This window comes from Epinephelus lanceolatus, chromosome 7 (genome assembly GCF_041903045.1).
Source record: "Epinephelus lanceolatus isolate andai-2023 chromosome 7, ASM4190304v1, whole genome shotgun sequence".
In the NCBI taxonomy this organism is placed as follows: domain Eukaryota; kingdom Metazoa; phylum Chordata; class Actinopteri; order Perciformes; family Serranidae; genus Epinephelus; species Epinephelus lanceolatus.
In genome coordinates this window covers 29,244,545-29,264,286 of record NC_135740.1, presented here as the reverse complement: position 1 = coordinate 29,264,286, position 19,742 = coordinate 29,244,545, and the positions used below count along the sequence as shown (strand labels likewise).

Genomic DNA, 19,742 nt, shown 5'->3' with positions numbered 1-19,742 from the left:
GTAACATATTACTTTCAAATGAAGATAACTAGTAATTTGTAATATATTACACTTTGAGAGTAACTTGCCTAACACTGCTTAGTTGTGATGGTTAAGGGTGAGGGTTAGAGGACTGCATTGGGATCGAGATCCAGACAGTAATTTCATGGGAGCAGGTGGTTTTAAATTTGCTACGGGTGGGTGGTTGCACTCAAAAATACAGTGCAGGTCCAGAGATTTGTTAGAATACAACAAGCCTGTCTCTTTACTGGCCCTGTTTGTGTGCCGGTGGAAGTCAGCTGTTGTGAATGCTCTGTCCTGTCTATGAAAGACGATAAAGAAGTAAGCTAACTATTCCTGGAGTGTTATTTACCTGAAAACATGACACAGAGTGTGATGAACATTTGCATTAGTGCTGGTTAGGGTTGCAATAAATACAAACAGTATGTAATTACATTAAACCCCCGCCAACCGTAACTGATTGCTGTATGCTGTACACATGTAATCAGCCCTTGCCAAGCCTCCCAGGTCATGTGTGCGGGTGGGAGTAGAACACACACACTGTGGGAGCAAGTGGTAATTGTAAATCCAGAGGGAGGAGCAGGATTAATAAAACATTAACAAATCACACTGGACTCTGTAGGGAACGCATCATGTCAGTGAGGGTCCTTTCAAAGATAGAAGTACTGTATGTGTGTGTATGTGTGTGTGTTGTACCATGCTTGGGGGAGAAAAGCGGGGACTTGGCGCGCGGTGGGTTTTCAGGCCTAGGGGCCACCAGTTGGATCGGTCGCACATGTTTATCAGCCAGCTTCCTCAGACAAGCCTGTCGGCTCTGGATCATCTGCTGCACTGTTGCATGCTTCTCAAATGTTTTTCCAATCTGCGTCTAACAGAAAGCAAGATGGACACAGGATATGTAAAATCTAGAAATTACGCTGTTAAGAATAAACAGGGAAATTATGGCAATAAGGTCATGGTGTATACTTGACAATTCTTTTAATGAACAAGCTCATATTTTCGCTCAAAGCCAAAATATTGGAAGATTTATTGCTCAAGTGGTGGTCTAAATATCTAAAATGACTGCTGTGGTGACTGACCTGCAGCTGAGGTGTAATGACAGTTTCATACTCGATGGCCAGGATGTCAGGTCCTGAGCTCAGTATAGACGGCGCCCCCTCCAGGAACCTCTCGATCTCCCTCAAAGCAGCCTGAGCCCCCTCCTTAGACTGGTACTTATCTACCAGCTGATTGGCCAGCAGATACGCTCCGTCATCACACCAACTGTGGGCCTGAAGGTGGAGAATCCACATGTATCAATGTACAGAGTGTTGTGTGTGTTCTGATGTGTGTGTGTAGATGCACGTTTCTCGATACCTGTCCAAGACAAAGCAGCAGCTGGTGTATTTGCAGAAGACGAGTGTGTTTGGTCTTGAGAGCAGCATTGAGTGTATCACAGTAGTGGCGAAGCTCGTTGCAGCGCTGCATGATAAGAGCCATGGCATAGTGGTGACCGGCTGATAGCTGGTGTCCGTGAAGGATGATGATCTGAGCTCGAGACATCACCTCCTGATCGAGCCAACAAAGACACACCAGAAGGAAGGGGTCCATTATTTTGGACACACTGTGATCACTGAGGACTTCAAGCCACCTGATATTGGCAACACTGACCTGTGCATTTGATTCCAGACTGTCCAACCTTTTGAGAGCCTGTTCTGTTTGAGCCAGAGTGTCGACAGATATGGACAGCGCCTTCTCCTGAGCAGTCAGGTGCTCCAAACACAACTCCATCTAAACAGAAAACACACAACATCAGATACACAGACTAAAAAGAAAGTATGGGCATTAACACATAAACACATACATGTAAACATGATAAATGAATGAATTCTTTACCTCCTGAAAGCTTTGTTCATATCTGAGCAGCTGCAGGTACTGATGGAGTTTCAGATGATGCTTCTCAAAGAAGCCATCGAAGGCTGACTCCATGTCTCTGAGCTGAGCAAGAAGCCTAAAAGTGACAGAGTGCTCAGAAATGTATTTGAGGTTTACAGTTCAACTATAAGATTATAAATGTGAGCATTTCCTTGAAGGCAGCTTTACCTCTGCACTGTCTCCCAGTCCAGCCTCACGTCCCACTGGGTGTCGTCCTCCTTTCCGGAGGTCTCGAGGCTCGCAAGAAGATGACGACCTTCCTTTGACACTGACCTGATGGCATCCTGTCAAAGCAGCATTCAAAGGCGGACTTTATAAAATACCTCTACATCTCTTTGCAAGGAAAAAATATTGTAGTAATATTAAGAAATACACCTTGTATGGAAAAACACTACCTTGAGTTTCCTGTACTTGTCAGTGTGAGACTCGAGAAGATACTCGATGGCTTTCCCCTCATCCGACAGCTCCGTCTCTGCCAGCTCGGTGCCAAAGCCCTGTAGCATCTGTGCAATGTCTTTGACTGTGACAGCAAAACTTTCAATAGCCTGTCATGAAAACAAAAAATACAGAGTCTCGTGAGAGGAGAACAATCCGTGGCTCAGTGTCTTAAGGATGCAGAGCCCCTGGTGGGTTTCTGACAGCAACAAGACGGCAAGACACGTCAGTATCCAGGGTGAAGGAGAGAGATGCAGCACAGCCAGCCAAGTGCAGGTTAAAGGGACAGTTCATCCTTAAATCAAAAATACATTTTTGTTACCCTGTAGTGTTATTTATCAGTCTAGATTGTTCTGATGTGAGTTGCCCCCTGTGCTCATGATTTGATTGGCAGGTGTAGTTTGGTTGAAAGAATATAGAGATGTCTGCCTTCTTTTGAATACAATGGAACTAGATGTCACTCAGCTGGTGGGGCTCAAAGCGGCAAAAATATACATTTGAAAAGCTCAACAGCAATGTCTCTTTCCAGAAGTCATGACCTGGTCACTCAAGATAATCCACAGACCTTGTTGTGATCAGTTTCATTCAGGAACTAGTTTCTTTCAACTAAATCACAGTGCAGAAGGAAGCGTGCATCTAATCATGGACGGGAGGCTTGTGACAGCATGAGATGTAAATATTAATGGCATCCTCCTTGGCTGAGCTGCAATGTTAGCTAGCTAAGAGATGCTAGGTGAGCTAGCGGTAGATGTAAGCTTTCTTCTGTGCAGTGATGCAGTTAGCGGATGTAGTTCAGTAGGAAGAAAACAGTTCCAACATGAAACTGCTCACAACAAGGTCTGTGGATTATCTTGAGAAACCGGGTCATGATTTCTGGACAGAGACATCGCTGTTGAGTTTTTCATATGTATTTTCTTGGCACTTTGAACACCACAAGCTGAGTGCCATCTAGTTCTATTAAATTCAAGAGAAGGCAGACATCTCTGCAGCCGATATCTCCGACACTCAGCAACTCACAGCAAAACCATCCAGAGTGATGGATAGCACTACAGGTAAGAGACAAAATATGCATTTTTTTCTTTTGGGGTAAACTGCCCCTTTAACATCACATTGGATACTCAGAGGCATTTCCTTGTGTATTTATATTTCATATATTTCATGTTCATATATGCAGAATTTCAAGCAGCAGCATTATCAGACAGGTAAAAATAAATATATAGTGACTCAGTCACAGGGGTGAACCTCAGAAATGAAATAAACATGGAGAGGATGATGATGATATCGTTTAATCTTTGGTCCCAGTGTGTTTCAGAATTGAAATTGTAGCTTACTGTTCGTAAAACAATCCAGTCACTGTGACAATAATCCAAAGTGCCTCCAAACTCTGAAGTCAGCTGGTTCTCATCAATGTAGCGCAGCAGGTCTGTGACAGAGCTCAGCATCACCACCTAAAGGTGCAGACAAAATCTGAGACCTCACAAAGAACACTGTACTGTACTTTTAGCAAAGTAGTTTCATTTTTCCTTTTCTGTACATTATTACCTGGTGTTTTTGAAATGCATGATTGATTTTTGTTTTAATAGGAAACATAGTTAGAGTAGGTCTCTTTGCCATACTGGAGGAGGTATGATTGATCATTAAAGGGTCACTGGCACCACTGGCATGTACATAAAGTTGATCCTAGTGGTCACGGTTGTTGAAAATGGCATGACAAACATATTTTTACTCTTGATACTTCATAAAATTAAATCATTTAGATCACCAGAAACACTTAGAAACATCCTCAGATAACCTGCTTCATTATAATATTTGTTTCAAAACCAAAACGTGTTCCTGGCTGCGTGTCCACCACAGAACATTTTGACTCATGGAGATCAAGGTTGTAACAAGAACGAGGTGTACCTTGTCGTGATGTGGGACATGTTTGGTAACTGAGGAGGGGCTGCCTTACTGGCATCTTGAGCATGAAGTCCTCTTGGCTGAAGCGAAAGCCAATATCAGTAACAGTGCGGTGGAAGAAGCTGGTGGGTCGGAGCACCAAGACCAGGTGGAGGTTCCCAGGAAAGGAGGCCTTGCAGAGGGAAGAGAGGTTCACTGTCATATTAATGAGGCTGCGTATGGAGAAGTATAACACTGTGAATTTAAGCTCACGGTGCAACATGGACTAACTACTGAATGCATGCTGGCACAGGAAGAGACATGAGCTGAGGAAAAAAAAAAGCTTTAATAAGCTCTCATCCTCTTCATCTGACAGGAGAGACTTCAGGTCTTAGGCACTCTGTCACTGAGACGATTACTGTCAGCCTAATGGAGTCAAGGTTCAGTCACTACACCATTTATACACATGTCATATGCTGCATTTCATCCTCAGGGCGTTTGAGGTCGTCGCCTGACTGTGCAGGAATTTCTGCACCATACCCAGCCTGCCTCCTGCAGAACTGTAAATAACTACTGCAGCATGCTGTACACAAATAAAGTAAAATAATTTAATTTCATATTTTATGTATGATTAAAAATGATGCACATTTACATCATGAAGGTAAATGTGATGCAGAATCATCCCCTGCAGTAGGATTTATATGCAACATTGCTTTCTATGTATTTTGTCCAGAAATATCACCAATGCATCCTTCTGCATGTGACGCAACTTCTGACATTCATTTGTCCTGACTCCACCATGAAGGCTCAATCACTCCACCTTCTGCTTACAGGATAAACATGCATTAAAAAAGCCACCCATAAGTCTGTTTAGGGTTCACACACAGCCGGTCGCATGACTAAGCAGAGGTGCGCTGTGCACCGCAGTGCTCCACTCCCCGCAGCACCAGCAGCCACAACCGGTGCCACTGCCGCATTCACCCTGCCCGCCCAAAAACTTCACTCCAAACTCTCCACACGGTGATTAAAACTAATCAGCAGCTTGTTACCGGGCTCCGGCGGATCTTCGGCACTCCCCGCCGGTAAAAGCAATCAGCCATGGTGTTGGAAGCCATCTCGGTTACATGTAAGTTCCCGTCTGTCCGGTGGAAATTGGTGCTAATCTTAAAGGTATGCATCTGAGTCCGGCTGCCTGACCACAGCCGCAGCGCTGCTGCTGCTGCTGCTGCTGCCTCAAGGAGGGTGGCAGCGCTGACTGCAACGTTTCCCTCCCGCCTTCCTTCCCCTCCTCATCCTCTCCTCTCCTCTCCTCAGCACCCCGCGTCATCACACAGTTTCTGCTTACTCATTCATTTGCAGCAATATGCAACGGGACATCCAGTACGGACAGATTGTTTACCTTCTAATCAAACTGCACCCCACATGGATCTATACACCAAACCGAAATGCACCTTTAATTGTACTATATGCAGAAGATGTGATGGGTGCTGTCCAGGTAGAGCTCAGGTTTTCAGCACCATGGACAGCAGCCCATCCATTAAACAGCAGCCAGTGCACAGAGCCATGCTGCAGCTCCAAAACACTGATCTGTCATATTGATGTCTGATCTGTCTGAAAGGAATATTGATTAGATACAAATGGCCTTGATGAAAAGAAAAATGGAAATATGAAACTCACTGCTATCCTTGCAAGTGCAGTTTTGATAGAGGCCCATGTATCCAGTCTTCGGTCTAATATGATGATGAATTTTACTCCGGGTTGCCTCGTTCTGCAAGAAAAATGAGGCAAAGGTGAACAGCTGTGATGTCGTTTGTCATTTGAAGCTCTCAGACAGGAAATCAAGAAAGGATAACTAGTCAAGAGCAGGTTAACTACTCAAATCATGTCATACATTACTTCTCTATTATTCAAAATTCACTGCAATGGCACGTGAGAGGGAAAAAAGCTCTGGATATGATATAACGTAAACTTTTCTACTCTCTTGGGAGACTGAGGTTTGGACATAGAGGGCATCAGTAGGACATTTGACACTGTGGAGCAGTGAGGACCAGCTGTGCCCAGAATACAAGCACCGTGCTTTTTGGTGCACTGCAGAAAGAGAGAGGGAGAGAATCAGACAGGAACAGATGAAGGGGGACACACCGAGGGATGAGAGTGAGGTATGTAAAGACTTTGGCTAAAGCTTCCTCTGGAATGTCGCTGAAAGCCGAGCACTCTGGGAGGGTGATGATGACGCTGGAGTCTTCTCCACGGCCCCCTGGGGAGGAAAATATAAGCAATTTCTTTGTAGAGGACATGAAATTACAGGTGAGACACTTTAGTTACTAAAAACAAGTGCTGAGGAATGACTAAGCAAAGCCTCACCTGACAGGTATGCCACCTGTTTCTCTATGTAGCCTCCCACCTCCTTCAGGCTGACAGGGACGGTCACCTCTGGAAAAAGACACACAAATTATAAAGGCTTGAGGGAAGTGCTGTGCACTGAAAAACTGTTGGACTCCATTATAAACAAAATACTACTCAAATTAAAATCAACAATTGTCACTCATGTCCATATAAAATACACTGCTCAAAATAATGAAGGGAACACTTAATGGTCACAGTATAACACCAAGAAGGTTTGCTGTGTCCCAGCACAGTCTCAAGAGCATGGAGGAGATACCAGGAGACCGGCTGTTACACAAGGAGAGCTGGACAGGGCCGTAGAAGACCATCAACCCAGCAGCAGCACCGGTATCTGCTCCTTTGTGCGAGGAGTAACAGGAGGAGCACTGCCAGAGCTCTACAAAATTACCTCCAGCAGGCTACTGGTGTGCATGTTTCTGACCACACTGTCAGAAACAGACTCCATGAGGGTGGCATGAGGGCCCAACATCCTCTAGTGGGACCTGTGCTCACAGCCCAGCACCGTGCAGCTAGAGCGGCATTCACCAGAGAACACCAGAATTAGCAGGACTGCCATTGGCGCCCTGTTCTATTCACAGATGAGAGCAGATTGACACTGCCTTGACAAAGTCTGGACACGTGGTGAACGTCATTCTGCCTGTAACATCATCCAGCATGACCGGTTTGGCAGTGGGTCAGTGATGGCATATCCTTGGAGGGTCGCACATGCCTCCATGTCATAGCTAACAGTACTCTGACTGCTGTTAGGTACCAGGATGAAATCCTCAGAACGACTGTCAGACCTTACGCTGGTACAGGGGGCTCTGGGATTTTTGGTTTGATTTTGGTTTCTACTGACCATTGTTATGTCATTTTGCTCTCAACAAATTATACAATGTAGATCAGTAAAGATATTCAACTTGAAATGATTCATTCATCTAAATCATCAACGTGTCTCTTAGACCCCATCCCAACTAGGCTACTTAAGGAGGTCTTTCCTTTAGTTAACACTCATATATTAGATATGATCAATATATCCCTATTAACAGGCTATGTACCACAGTCTTTTAAGGTAGCTGTAATTAAACCTCTCCTAAAAAAGCCCACCCTGGATCCAGAGGTGTTAGCCAACTATAGACCAATATCTAATCTTCCCTTTATGTCAAAGATCCTTGAGAAAGTAGTCGCAGACCAGCTGTGTGATTTTCTCCAGGATAATAATTTATTTGAGGAATTTCAGTCAGGATTTAGAGTGCATCATAGCACTGAGACAGCTCTAGTTAAAATTACAAATGACCTTCTGATTGCTTCAGACAAAGGACTCGTCTCTGTTCTTGTTTTATTAGATCTTAGTGCGGCGTTTGACACAATTGACCATCAAATTCTACTGCAGAGACTGGATCACTTAATTGGCCTAAAAGGTTCAGCACTAAGCTGGTTTAAATCTTATTTATCTGATCGTTTTCAATTTGTTGACGTTCGTAATGAATCATCCTTACGTACCAAAGTTTGTTTTGGAGTTCCGCAAGGTTCTGTGCTCGGACCAATCCTATTTACTCTATATATGCTTCCTTTAGGTAACATCATTAGAAATCACTCTATAAACTTCCATTGTTATGCGGATGATACACAGTTGTATTTATCGATGAAGCCAGAAGAAAGTAATCAATTAACTAAACTCCATAACTGCCTTAAAGACATAAAAAATTGGATGAGCACCAATTTCCTGATGTTAAATTCAGACAAAACTGAAGTTATTGTTCTTGGCCCCAAACAACTCAGAGACTCTTTATCTGATGACATAGTTTCTCTAGATGGCATTGCTCTGGCCTCTAGCACTACCGTAAGAAACCTCGGAGTAATATTTGATCAAGATTTGTCTTTTAATTCTCATTTAAAGCAAACCTCACGGACTGCATTTTTTCATCTGCGTAATATTGCGAAAATTAGGCCTATCCTGACCCGAAAAGATGCAGAAAAATTGGTCCACGCTTTTGTTACCTCAAGGCTGGATTACTGTAACTCTCTATTATCAGGTAGCTCTAGTAAGTCCTTAAAAACTCTCCAGCTAATTCAGAATGCAGCAGCACGTGTACTAACAGGAACTAAGAAACGAGATCATATTTCTCCTGTTTTAGCTTCTCTGCACTGGCTCCCTGTAAAATCCAGAATTGAATTTAAAATCCTACTGTTAACTTATAAAGCTCTAAATGGTCAAGCTCCGTCATATCTTAGTGAGCTCATAGTGCCATATTATCCCACCAGAACACTGCGCTCTGAGAACGCAGGGTTACTCGTGGTCCCTAAAGTCTCCAAAAGCAGATCAGGAGCCAGAGCCTTCAGCTATCAGGCTCCTCTCCTGTGGAATCATCTTCCTGTTACGGTCCGGGAGGCAGACACCGTCTCCACATTTAAGACTAGACTTAAGACTTTCCTCTTTGATAAAGCTTATAGTTAGGGCTGGCTCAGGCTTGCCCTGTACCAGCCCCTAGTTAGGCTGACTTAGGCCTAGTCTGCCGGAGGACCCCCTATAATACACCGGGCTCCCTCTCTCTCCCTCTCTCTCTCTCTCTCTCTCTCTCTCTCTCTCTCTCTCACTCTCATCCTATTACTGCATCTTGCTAACTCGGCCATTCTGGATGTCACTAACTCGGCTTCTTCTCCGGAGCCTTTGTGCTCCACTGTCTCTCAGAATAACTCATACCGCAGCGGTGCCTGGACAGTGTGACGTGTGTGGTTGTGCTGCTGCCGTGGTCCTGCCAGATGCCTCCTGCTGCTGCTGCCATCATTAGTCATTAGTCATACTTCTACTGTTATTATACACATATGACTATTGTCACACAAGTATACTGTCTGATACTAATACATACTTTCAACATATTGTACCACAGTAGCCAGAACTATAACTATAATATTATTACTTTCATTAATGTTGTTGTAAGCTACTGTCATTACCTGCATCTCTCTCTCTCTCTCTCTCTCTCTCTCTCTCTGTCTCATTGTGTCATATGGATTACTGTTAATTTATTATGCTGATCTGTTCTGTACGACATCTATTGCACGTCTGTCCGTCCTGGAAGAGGGATCCCTCCTCAGTTGCTCTTCCTGAGGTTTCTACCGTTTTTTTTTCCCCCGTTAAAGGGGTTTTTTTTGGGGAGTTTTTCCTTATCCGCTGTGAGGGTCTTAAGGACAGAGGGATGTCGTATGCTGTAAAGCCCTGTGAGGCAAATTGTGATTTGTGATATTGGGCTTTATAAATAAAATTGAATTGAAAATTGAATTCATCTGGTGTGTGATTTAATAGTAAAATAACTGTGAATCTGGGACCAGTATTTAGGAATTTTCCCCATCTTTCTTCGTCTCTAAAACACACCAAACCCCAGGCTTTTCATGAAGTAACGTGATGGCCTAAATAACGGTTCAAAGGCTTTTCCATGGTGACAGCCACACTGACGCCTTTGTTGCTGAAGCTTTGACATCAAAGTGCTCACATTTAAAGACAGAGACTCACACTTGTCAGCTTTCATCTGAAAATAAAGTCTTGTCTTCCTTTAGTAACAGATACTCCATGATAACACTCAGCAGTAACTATATGCCTGAAGCAGATGTAAATCCTACATCTGGTGCAAATTAGACAAGGACATTATTAAGAAGCATTAGGTCATTTACTGTACAGCATCTGAAGGGATGTTCGTGTAATTTAAGTTACTGGCAGATGGCCCGCTGTCTCATGCTTGGTGCCATTAGTGTCTGAGTGGCCAATAAATGCACACAGTCTCTTATAGAGCAGTCAGTGCAGTTCAAAGGAGGCTTTCATCTGCCCGTTGGTGCACCAACAATCACTCAACCAGATGTGTAGGAGCAGCTGAGACTCTTTATATCAGCTTACAATGTGTTTAAAGTGGATTTAAAGGACCCATATTGTAAAAAGTCTGATTTCCATTTTTGTACATGCTATATAAACACTGTGAAAGTATCACAACACTCAGTACACAGAGAAATGCAGACAGTCCATATTCAGAAACTGTACTTTTAAATGAGTTGTCAGGATTTCCATGAAATTGTGATGTCACAACTATACTATACTATATAGACTGTTTCAAATGTAAACATTAAAAATTCTAAACGTGTCTCTCTTTATTTCCTGTCAGCTACAACCTAGAAAAGAAGTAAGGGTCATAACATCAGTGACAGCATTCTGCTTTCGCAAAGGTGCCAGACTTTGGGGCCACTTCTGTTGAAGTCAGTGGGGCAGTCAGGGCAAGCCCCACTATTACCCATCATACCTTTGTTGTTTAACAGAAAACTCCTTCCACAAAATAAAATAAAAAAATACACTGTGTGATGTTGACTGACATATCTTATCTTAGTATATAATGACGAAAACTCTGTCTGTGGGTCTGTCTGTTCCACATTTTTCTCCTCACTGACTTGGTCAATCCATGTGAAATTCGGCACAGTGGTAGAGGGTCATGGGAGGATGTGAATGAAGCAATATTACATCAATTGGCCAAAGGGGGGCGCTATAGCAACCGATTGAAATTGCAAACTTTGAATGGGCATATCTCATGCCCCATACGTCATAGAGACATGAAACTTTTCACAGAGATGCCTCTCCTCACAAGGAACACATTTGCCTCAAGAACCCGTAACTTCCGGTTACATAGATTTTCCTCCATTTTGAATTTTTTGAAAAACACTTCAAATCAATCTCTTCCTAGGAAGTTTGACCGATCTGCATGAAACTCAGTGAACATAATCTAGGGACCAATATCTAAAGTTCCCTCTTGGCAAAATGTGGAAAACTTACTAAAACTGAGCTTCTATAAGGCAATGAATATTGCGAAGGGCGTGGCTCATCACATAAAGGTGTATAACATCTCAAAGGTTTCACTGATCACCACGCAACTTTGTAGGCATATGACCACACATAATCTGAGGGGACCCCTCCATTATTGACCCCATCAAACAAAATGGGGGCGCTAGAGAGCTAATTTCTTATCTAGGCGTAACCATCATATCGATTTTTTCTAAACTTGGTAGATATGTAGAACAGGACGCCTCAAGGTGACTGGAGAAATTTAACTCTAATTGGCAACTGGGTGGTGCTATAACAACAGAAAAATGCTTAAAAATGGCTAAAATGCAACCGATTGCTGTGGCTCCCCCTGTGGCCCAATGTTTGTTTTTTTCTAATTTTTGGTATGACTAAGTCATGGTATGGTTTGCTGTATATTATCACGGAACTGTCAGTGTGTCATTCTGTCAGTCAGTCATTCTGTCTGTCCCACATTTTTCTACTCACTGACGTGGTCAATCTATGTGAAACTGCACATAGGCATTGAGGATTGGCATAGGTAGAAGGTGACAAAGCTACCAATGGGTATGGACTAGTTTTATCTAAATGTGCATATTTGTTTTTCTTGTTATTGGTCCAAACAGATCATGGCTCTGTCCAGCAGCTGCATATAACATTAGCTCAACCATGATACGCAACCAAGCAGGGCAGGTCCAACTTATTATGACTGACCAGAGTTCAATTAACCACATCACATAGTGTCACTGTGTTGCACGCACATACAGCACATATGTATTTGATTATCAATAAATAACCAACCTTCAAACTGTTATTAAGTTATATTCAGGAGGGCTAACTTCAGCCAGCTCTCTCCATAATATTTCCTATTATTGTAAGGAGGTGGCGCTAATTATTTCTATATAATGTATCCATTTACATTTTGTAACAGCTTTGAGTTATGCATAATTAAGGCCGTGGTCGCTTTGAGTGACAGGCTGTCTGCTGATAGTCTCTTCAGCTTCTCAGTTAAAACCACCCCTCACTCCTCCACAGTACCAACCTCTCACCCAAATATGGTCACTTTTGGCCTGCCCCCCCAAAAAACCCCAAGATGGCGAAAGCCGAAATGCCAAACTTCTGAAGTCCACAAACCAATGGGTGACGTCACGCTAGATACATCCATCACTACATTTACTGTCTATAGTTTGGAGACCAATAAAAAGGAAAACAAACATGCACTTTAGATTAAAAAAAAACCATCAGTCAGCATGTCGGTGACGATTCTCAGTCATCCAGGTCATGGTAATCGTAAATCAGTCAGCATCACATAATGTGTGTTTTTTTAATCTTGTGCCAGAAACACTGACCAATCAGAGCAGACTGGACTTTTTTGGAGCGTTTCAAACAGGGGGTGAATACAGGTATATTCAGGCGAGAGTATGAGAAAAATCATGTGTTTTTTGAACATTAAATCATGTAAACAGAGTAAAGAGTGAAGGAAACTCTAATGTAACTATCCAGCTTTCTCTCCAACAAGAATCATAATGGCAGAAATAGGAGCAAAAATTAAACAGTACTAAGGCACTAAACTGTTTAGTGGTTAATGCAGCAGATTAGCAAGGCGGTCAATTTGCTCACAATTTATTGTTTCCTCATCCATAATGGAAAGACATTAAAAATAAATTGGAGAAGAGAAGCAGAAAAACACAGTCAGAGAAAGACAACAGAGAGCAAAAGAAACCGAGAGAGAGGAGGAGAAGGTGTTATGTTCCATGCGTCGACTGCAGTAACAGTGTCCATCAGGCTGTCAGGGAGCAAGTAATGAGCTCTGCTGGTACCTGCTGAATATTTGATGTGTGTCTGTAACAGAAAGAAGCTGAGCCAAGGCGGGCCACAGCAGGGCCAATGGCCGGACTGTGCACACACAGATGCAGGATAAAGTTACCGTCACGCTGGAATAGTTACATAACCATTTGTACCCTGAGCCACGAGAGCTTCAGGAAGCTGAGACAGGTTTTAAACAAATAAACGTCATGTTGTTAACATTTTCCATCGAGATAACTGCAATATGCAGGCCTGCTATGCTGTAATTATTTATATAAAACAATGTGTGAGCTAGTGAGATGTAGAACAGCACACGGGTCCTGGGTTTTATGTAATGTAACAGTTTCAGATCTTATAAATAGGATGCCAAAGACAAAATCTGATAAATTACAACAGCAGTTCTAAATGTACTAAAGTTGATCTAAAAAAACCACCACACTAATACACAAGCACACACACTGCGGACCTCTACAGTGTTTGATCAAAGGAAGGGCAGCCTGTGCTGCAAACTGCAACGTTGTTAATACACTTGCCAGTTTGTGGAGGTACTGCACTCCTCCTTCACCCTGTCTGACCACTAACTCACCAACTGAAATGCCTTATAATCAGTCAAACAAGGAATTTTATTAAGTACAAAGCACTAAAGCAACATCAGTTTAATAAATCAACCAGTATCATTCCATAAGCATGTTAAACCCTCCTACCTCTAAAGAAGTGCAGAAGATTATACTAGAGATGAAAGAACCCTCTGCAGGGCATGATGAAATAAGATCTAGCCTTGTTAAGAAAGTTGTTTTGTCTATTGTTGAGCCTCTCACGCATGTTTAACTTTTAATGCTCAGAACAGGTCCTATATCTGTTTTACCACGTTTTTCTAAAGTTCTTGAAAAACTAGTATATTCCAGAATGAAAAAGCATATGGATGACAGCAACATACTGTATGGCCATCAATATGGTTTTCGGAAAAACATGCAGCTTGTTAACAAAATCACTACAGCCTTACACAACAAGAAACTTACTCTTGGCATATTCCTACACTTGTCAAAGGCGATTGACACTGTTGATCACAACATCCGTATTGCAAAATTACAGAAACATGGCTTTCATGGTGTTGCTTTAAATGGCTGCTTGATTATTTGACGGACAGAGAACAGTATGTCTCTGTTAGTAGCTATAATTCATATAGAACTAAGCTACTTTGTGGAGTACCCCAGGGCTCCATTCTTGGACCTCTTTTGTTCTTGTTCTAGGGTCTGTAAAAACGTACTGCCTTTTTTTATTTGCTGATGATACATGTCTGATATTTTGACATAAAAATTTTAGAGGAGCAAATGAAGAGCCATCGTCTATTTCTGAATGGTTTCAGATGAACAAACTCTCTCTCAATATTGAAAAATCAAACTTGATATTTTGTGACAAAAATAAAAAATATAACAAAGATAAAGCCTAATTTTCATAGACAACAACATCGAAACTAACTTGGAAATACCATTCAACTTGTCTGTAAAAAGACTATTAAGTCAATTGGTACCTTAAGTAGAGTTTGTTCACTTGTCCCTCATATTATGTATTGTAATACTGCTTGGGCTGCCACATGGCCCACTTATCTCTCAAGATTTTTCTAATTCAAAAGACATTTTTGAGTGACTAGCTTTCCAAAAAATGCAAGTCATCCGTTTCTCTCTTTAGAAAATATCAACTTTTAATGTTAACATAAACCAGACTTGTGTATTCTTGTATAAATATGTATCTCACTCATGACTTGACCAGTGTTTTTCAGAACTTTTTAAAGTCTTCCTCAGATATTCACTCATATTCCACAAGACACTCAAAGAACCTTTATCCTCCATATTGTCAGATTTCTCTTAATCAATGTTCATTGGAATACAAAGGACCATCTCTTTGGAACAACCTTCTTCCATCTCTACAATCATCATCTACATTAGCGTTATTCAAAAAACATCTGAAAAGGACTCTAATTTGCAAAGAATCTTAACACTTCATTAACCTCTCCTGCACAGCGTTTTAACTTTTAATTTCTTTTTCCTGCATTTTCTTTACATGTATGTGAAACTAAACTAAACTGCAAAAATAACTCATGTATACACACACACACACACACACACACACACACAGTTTAAATAGCCACAGGTGGTCAGAGTAGGACATGCTGTGCTTCTCTTTGAGCTTGCGTCACAACCTTTCCGGGCCACAGACAGGACGGTGTGCACAGGCGAAAGTCAAATAACCTCTGTTTGCTCCTCTGCTCTTAGAGGAAGAGGAAACTCTGCCAGTGTGGATGGAAACAGAGATTTGCTGCCAGTCAAACAGATCAAGACTCCAAGACCAATCCTTTCGGTCTACGCACAAAGCTGGAGGCGGGGAGCTTATCTCTGTTGTCCAAACAGTGATTGCCATCTACACTGATTTCATTACATACCTCTCCTATAAAACACATTAAACACCTTGTAGTTTTTTACATTTTATTATTTTACAACACGAAATCACAGAGGATTTTATTAGGCTTTTTTTTAACAATGATCAGTAGGAAAACTCTACAAAATAAGGCATGTATAAGGAGTCAAATGGGTGTGTGTACATTTTATAGACACCATAAGATGTCTGTTTAATAGGTTGGTAAAATATTAAACCCATGCACGTTGAGGCTGTTTAAACATGACTTCTGTCTGAATATTAACTAAAGTGTTCTGTGCAGAAAAACAGAAGGGACACAAGATTATTTTCTATACTGACAGTAATAGATGCTGCAGCACCACACTTTACTCACATAGTAGAGTAAATCTTAGTGAATCTTACAGAAAGACAGTAACAAGAGGCTGGTTTTAAGAGTAGAGAGTACACATAGACAATGTGGATATTGTACTCAGTCTGATTTTGTAAAGACCCAAAAAACGGACACACGTAATCCCTCGCAGAGCAAGAAATCCCCTCTTACACATACAAACATGTTCACAGTACACAGAGGCCTAAACTCATACTGCTTTTAGGTCATGAGATATTTCTGCTAAACAAAGCTTTCAATGCTAAGGGGATTAGACTGCTGTGTGGCTGCATTCTGATAGAAAAGGGTAGAAGAAAATTGTGTATTCTACCCGCAGGGACACACGAAAACTAGATTGGTTTTAGACCAGAGAGGCTTAGGTAGTAAACCCCAGACAATAGCTTCACATATCTTTGGCTGGGCAGCCCTTGTGACAGTTATGTGGGTATTTGTTTTGAAGATGTTTGGTAGTTTTTGCAGGGATATGTGACACAAATAGATGAAAATATTTGGTGCTGTGGAAGGAGGAATATTTTACTGTTATATGGGCTGATAGCCTCTGTAGTGTTTAGTGATTTACCATGACTCATGTGGCTTTCTATCATATAATATTGCTTTTGGCATCTGCCACACTGCTGTAGAGACAACCAGAAAGGGCAACGTTCTAAAAAGAAAACTCTCTGTGCTCATTTGTGCTGAAAATGTCAGAAGCAAACATGGTAAACTGGTTAAAATGTCTTAAATGTTAATTGTTTGCATGTGAGAAGGGTGGGAGGTGCAGCAGAGGCAGTTAAAGTAGTTGAAATGTCAGCTGAAGTTTAAGCACTGAAAAAAAGGTAAGGTGTTGTTTCTGGAAGGATTTCACATTTCAGCTTCTAATTAAAGCCCTGTAGGCAGCTGAGTCATAGCGGACATAGGCAGTGGTGTGGTCGTATTTTAAGAGGTGGTGTACTACTAGGTAAATGGTGTGGTTACTGTGGAAGACGTTTGTACTGAGTTCCAAGTCCCGCCCCTGGATGCAGGCTGGCTAATCATAATGTTGCATCAGGCCAGCTCAGACCAGGGCCCGACAACAACACAGCTGTGCTCCTTTAACTCTAATGCAATCATTTCAGATTTCCTTCATTTTCAGGCTGGTTTTGTGGATTTGGAGCTAAATGTTGTGCCTGGGGCACGTCGTGTATTAATGATACTCGTAACCTGGAGAAGTTGGAAAAAGATATACATTCCTTCCCTGTTCCAAAACCAAAATCATACCCTGAAAAGTGTAGGGTTAGCTAGCTAGCTACTGAAGATATAGCCTACTGAATGTATACACATGCTGCTTTTGCTTTTTAATGATTATAACAGTGAAACAAAGACCGACCCTGCTGTACAGGAACCAGTGAAGGGAAGCAGGGAAACTTTGCTGATATTCAACCAACTGTGTGTCATCGCATTGTGGGTAGATGAACGTTGTTTGACTTCCCCTGGAAGGCGGTGGAGGTCTGGGTGCTGGCAGCAGCACAGGGGCGAAGCCAAACACCGTTCATCTGCACACACTGTGATGCTACACAGCTGGTTCAATATCAGCAAAGCTTCCCTTTATATTCATTGTCTTGTGTGGCGATCAGCAGTGATGTGGTGGTTCACTTTTACACTGTGATCTGTAGCCTATAGTTCGGCTTTAGCTTCTAACTATCTTTGTCTTTTTAACCTGTTGTTGCTGCTGAGTCAGTTTGACATCCTGGATATATCCTTCAAACACAGACTGTAGACCCCTCTGTCTGCTTCTCTCTGGAATCACTCTTTCATTTTTTCAAAAATATGATGATATTTCTTCAGGGAGTGCAGTTAGTTACAGTGTGGGCTCCATGCTTACTCCGACAACTTGACGGACGATCACAAAGGGGCGGGGCTTAGCGAAAGGTCCATTGAAGGTCCAGGTCAGTTTGTTTTTTGAAGTCTGTGCATTTCCCGATCCATACTCTATTTCAGTTGGTGGCGGTAATGCTCTACAACGTTGTTTGCCTACTACCATAAAATCAAGAACAAGAAGCAGGTGCATTAGGAAAGAAAATAGCGAGGTCATGACACTTGGAAAAGCTCCTGTGATTGTTTTTAAGCTGAACAACAAGAAAAAATGCAAAAGAAAATATATAATAAGTGACTGCTTAACAAGAATAGGACCAGGGATGAGGAATACAGTACACTGGTGCAAGAAATAAGAGATTTATAACTGGAGCATGCTGCAGTTGATGCGCTTGCTATGTAAGTATACAGTCCGTGCGGTCACAAATTTTGGGCTGCACGTGTGTTCACACTGACATTGGGGTGAGAAAAGTATGCACTGGCCTTAAGTGTGTATAAGTGGTGGTTAAAGGAGGAAAATGTTGCCTTTACTGCGCCATGACCTGTTAACCTTTGTAATGTCTGGTGATTCATTATTTTATTATTTTACTTTCTCTCATAAAGTATTATTAGACTGTGTGGTATTTATCACACTGCTGTCAGCATGGAGAACATTAAATTTGTTCATGGTATACTGCACCAGCTGGAATACTTGTTTATGATTTCACACAGATTTTAACTGATAAGCAGGACAAGACCAAAACGAAGATTTAGATTGTACACCCTGGGGAGAAAAGTCTTCCGTTGGGTGTTGCCTAATCACTCAGTCATGAGGCCCTGTGTCATGATGATTACTGTGTATACTGTAAACTTAATCTCTCACATTCCTTAAATGAGCCAAAGGCGGTTCACACACTTCTGGTGTAGAAGGGAGAGGGCAATAGGTGAGCTACATGATGGATAATGTATCATCACCCATGAAGTATATGATGTCTCCCTGGTTACTGTTTCACACAGCAGTGTGTTCTTTATGCTCACCACTGCATCCGCAGTAAGAAGATTAGGACAAACCCTGAGAGGAAGGCTCACATTTCACGCACAGAGAGGGAAAAAAACGTTATCTGGTATAAATAGAAACTCAGCGTGGCCTTGTCTCTGTAACCTACACACCCTAGCTCAGGTATGATGAACCCACAGGAGACATAAAAAGGCAAAGGCGCATCAATTAAACAATAACTCAAGGCTGCCAAGATCCCAAAGTAATCACATTAGTCTCTGGAGGAAGCTCCTCCGTGGAGCCATCAATCACATCGGACACTATTTCTGTCCATAAGCTTACCTTCATTCACCAGTTTTACATGCCATTTGCAAAGTAAAGCTTCAGAGTGGTGACAAATGGTGAGGGTAATGTTGTTGTGGTGCTTTTAAACATTGCTTTTGGGAAGGATTTTTCAAGTTAATGACATTATTGTATAAAGAAACACCCTCAATTTTTCCTTTCTGTAAATTCAGTCGCTGCTTTAGGATATAAAGTGTTGGCAGTTTATTAGCCTCGTAATTCAATACATGTCACACATATCCTGAGTGATGAAAGCTGCATTATGTGCTTTCTTAACATTCCATTTTTTCTTCCTAATGGGTTATTTGACATCAGCAGCTACAAAGTATCACTATGGATAAATATCTATCCATCTGTGATGGCTTAAAATAGCTGACATAATCCCTGCAATGGCCCGGTGTTGGAGCAAAGCTGCAGGAACTGGCACATCAATACCACTGACTAACCTCACACACAGGCTGCAGTACTCCTGTTACTTCCTGTAATGATCCTCAGAAGTCACAAATGAACACTGTGTATCAAACTAAATGGACTTGTGCTGCAGTGTCTTTAAGTTT

At 41.9% G+C, this 19,742-nt stretch overlaps 1 protein-coding gene across 6 annotated transcripts in view; it reads right to left on the bottom strand.

Annotated features, from left to right (window-relative positions):
• mcf2a (MCF.2 cell line derived transforming sequence a) overlaps positions 1 to 19,742 on the bottom strand; it is a 38,084-nt gene that overhangs the window by 17,698 nt on the left and 644 nt on the right. For 5 of the 6 annotated variants that reach the window (XR_013491825.1, XR_013491823.1, XR_013491824.1 and 2 more), the window contains exons 2-13: positions 6,592 to 6,660; positions 6,370 to 6,484; positions 5,905 to 5,995; positions 4,301 to 4,420; positions 3,681 to 3,797; positions 2,310 to 2,459; positions 2,083 to 2,198; positions 1,876 to 1,990; positions 1,651 to 1,770; positions 1,357 to 1,548; positions 1,080 to 1,271; positions 697 to 868 (exon numbers count right to left, since the gene is read on the bottom strand). Coding sequence is in view for 2 of the 6 variants with exons in the window: in XM_033633724.2 (XP_033489615.2) it covers positions 697 to 868; positions 1,080 to 1,271; positions 1,357 to 1,548; positions 1,651 to 1,770; positions 1,876 to 1,990; positions 2,083 to 2,198; positions 2,310 to 2,459; positions 3,681 to 3,797; positions 4,301 to 4,420; positions 5,905 to 5,995; positions 6,370 to 6,484; positions 6,592 to 6,660 (1,569 nt within the window). In the remaining 4 variants the exon portion in view is untranslated. Of the gene's footprint in view, positions 1 to 696; positions 869 to 1,079; positions 1,272 to 1,356; positions 1,549 to 1,650; positions 1,771 to 1,875; positions 1,991 to 2,082; positions 2,199 to 2,309; positions 2,460 to 3,680; positions 3,798 to 4,300; positions 4,421 to 5,276; positions 5,463 to 5,904; positions 5,996 to 6,369; positions 6,485 to 6,591; positions 6,661 to 19,742 lie in introns of those variants that run through there. The other variant, XM_078169414.1, reaches the window with a different exon arrangement.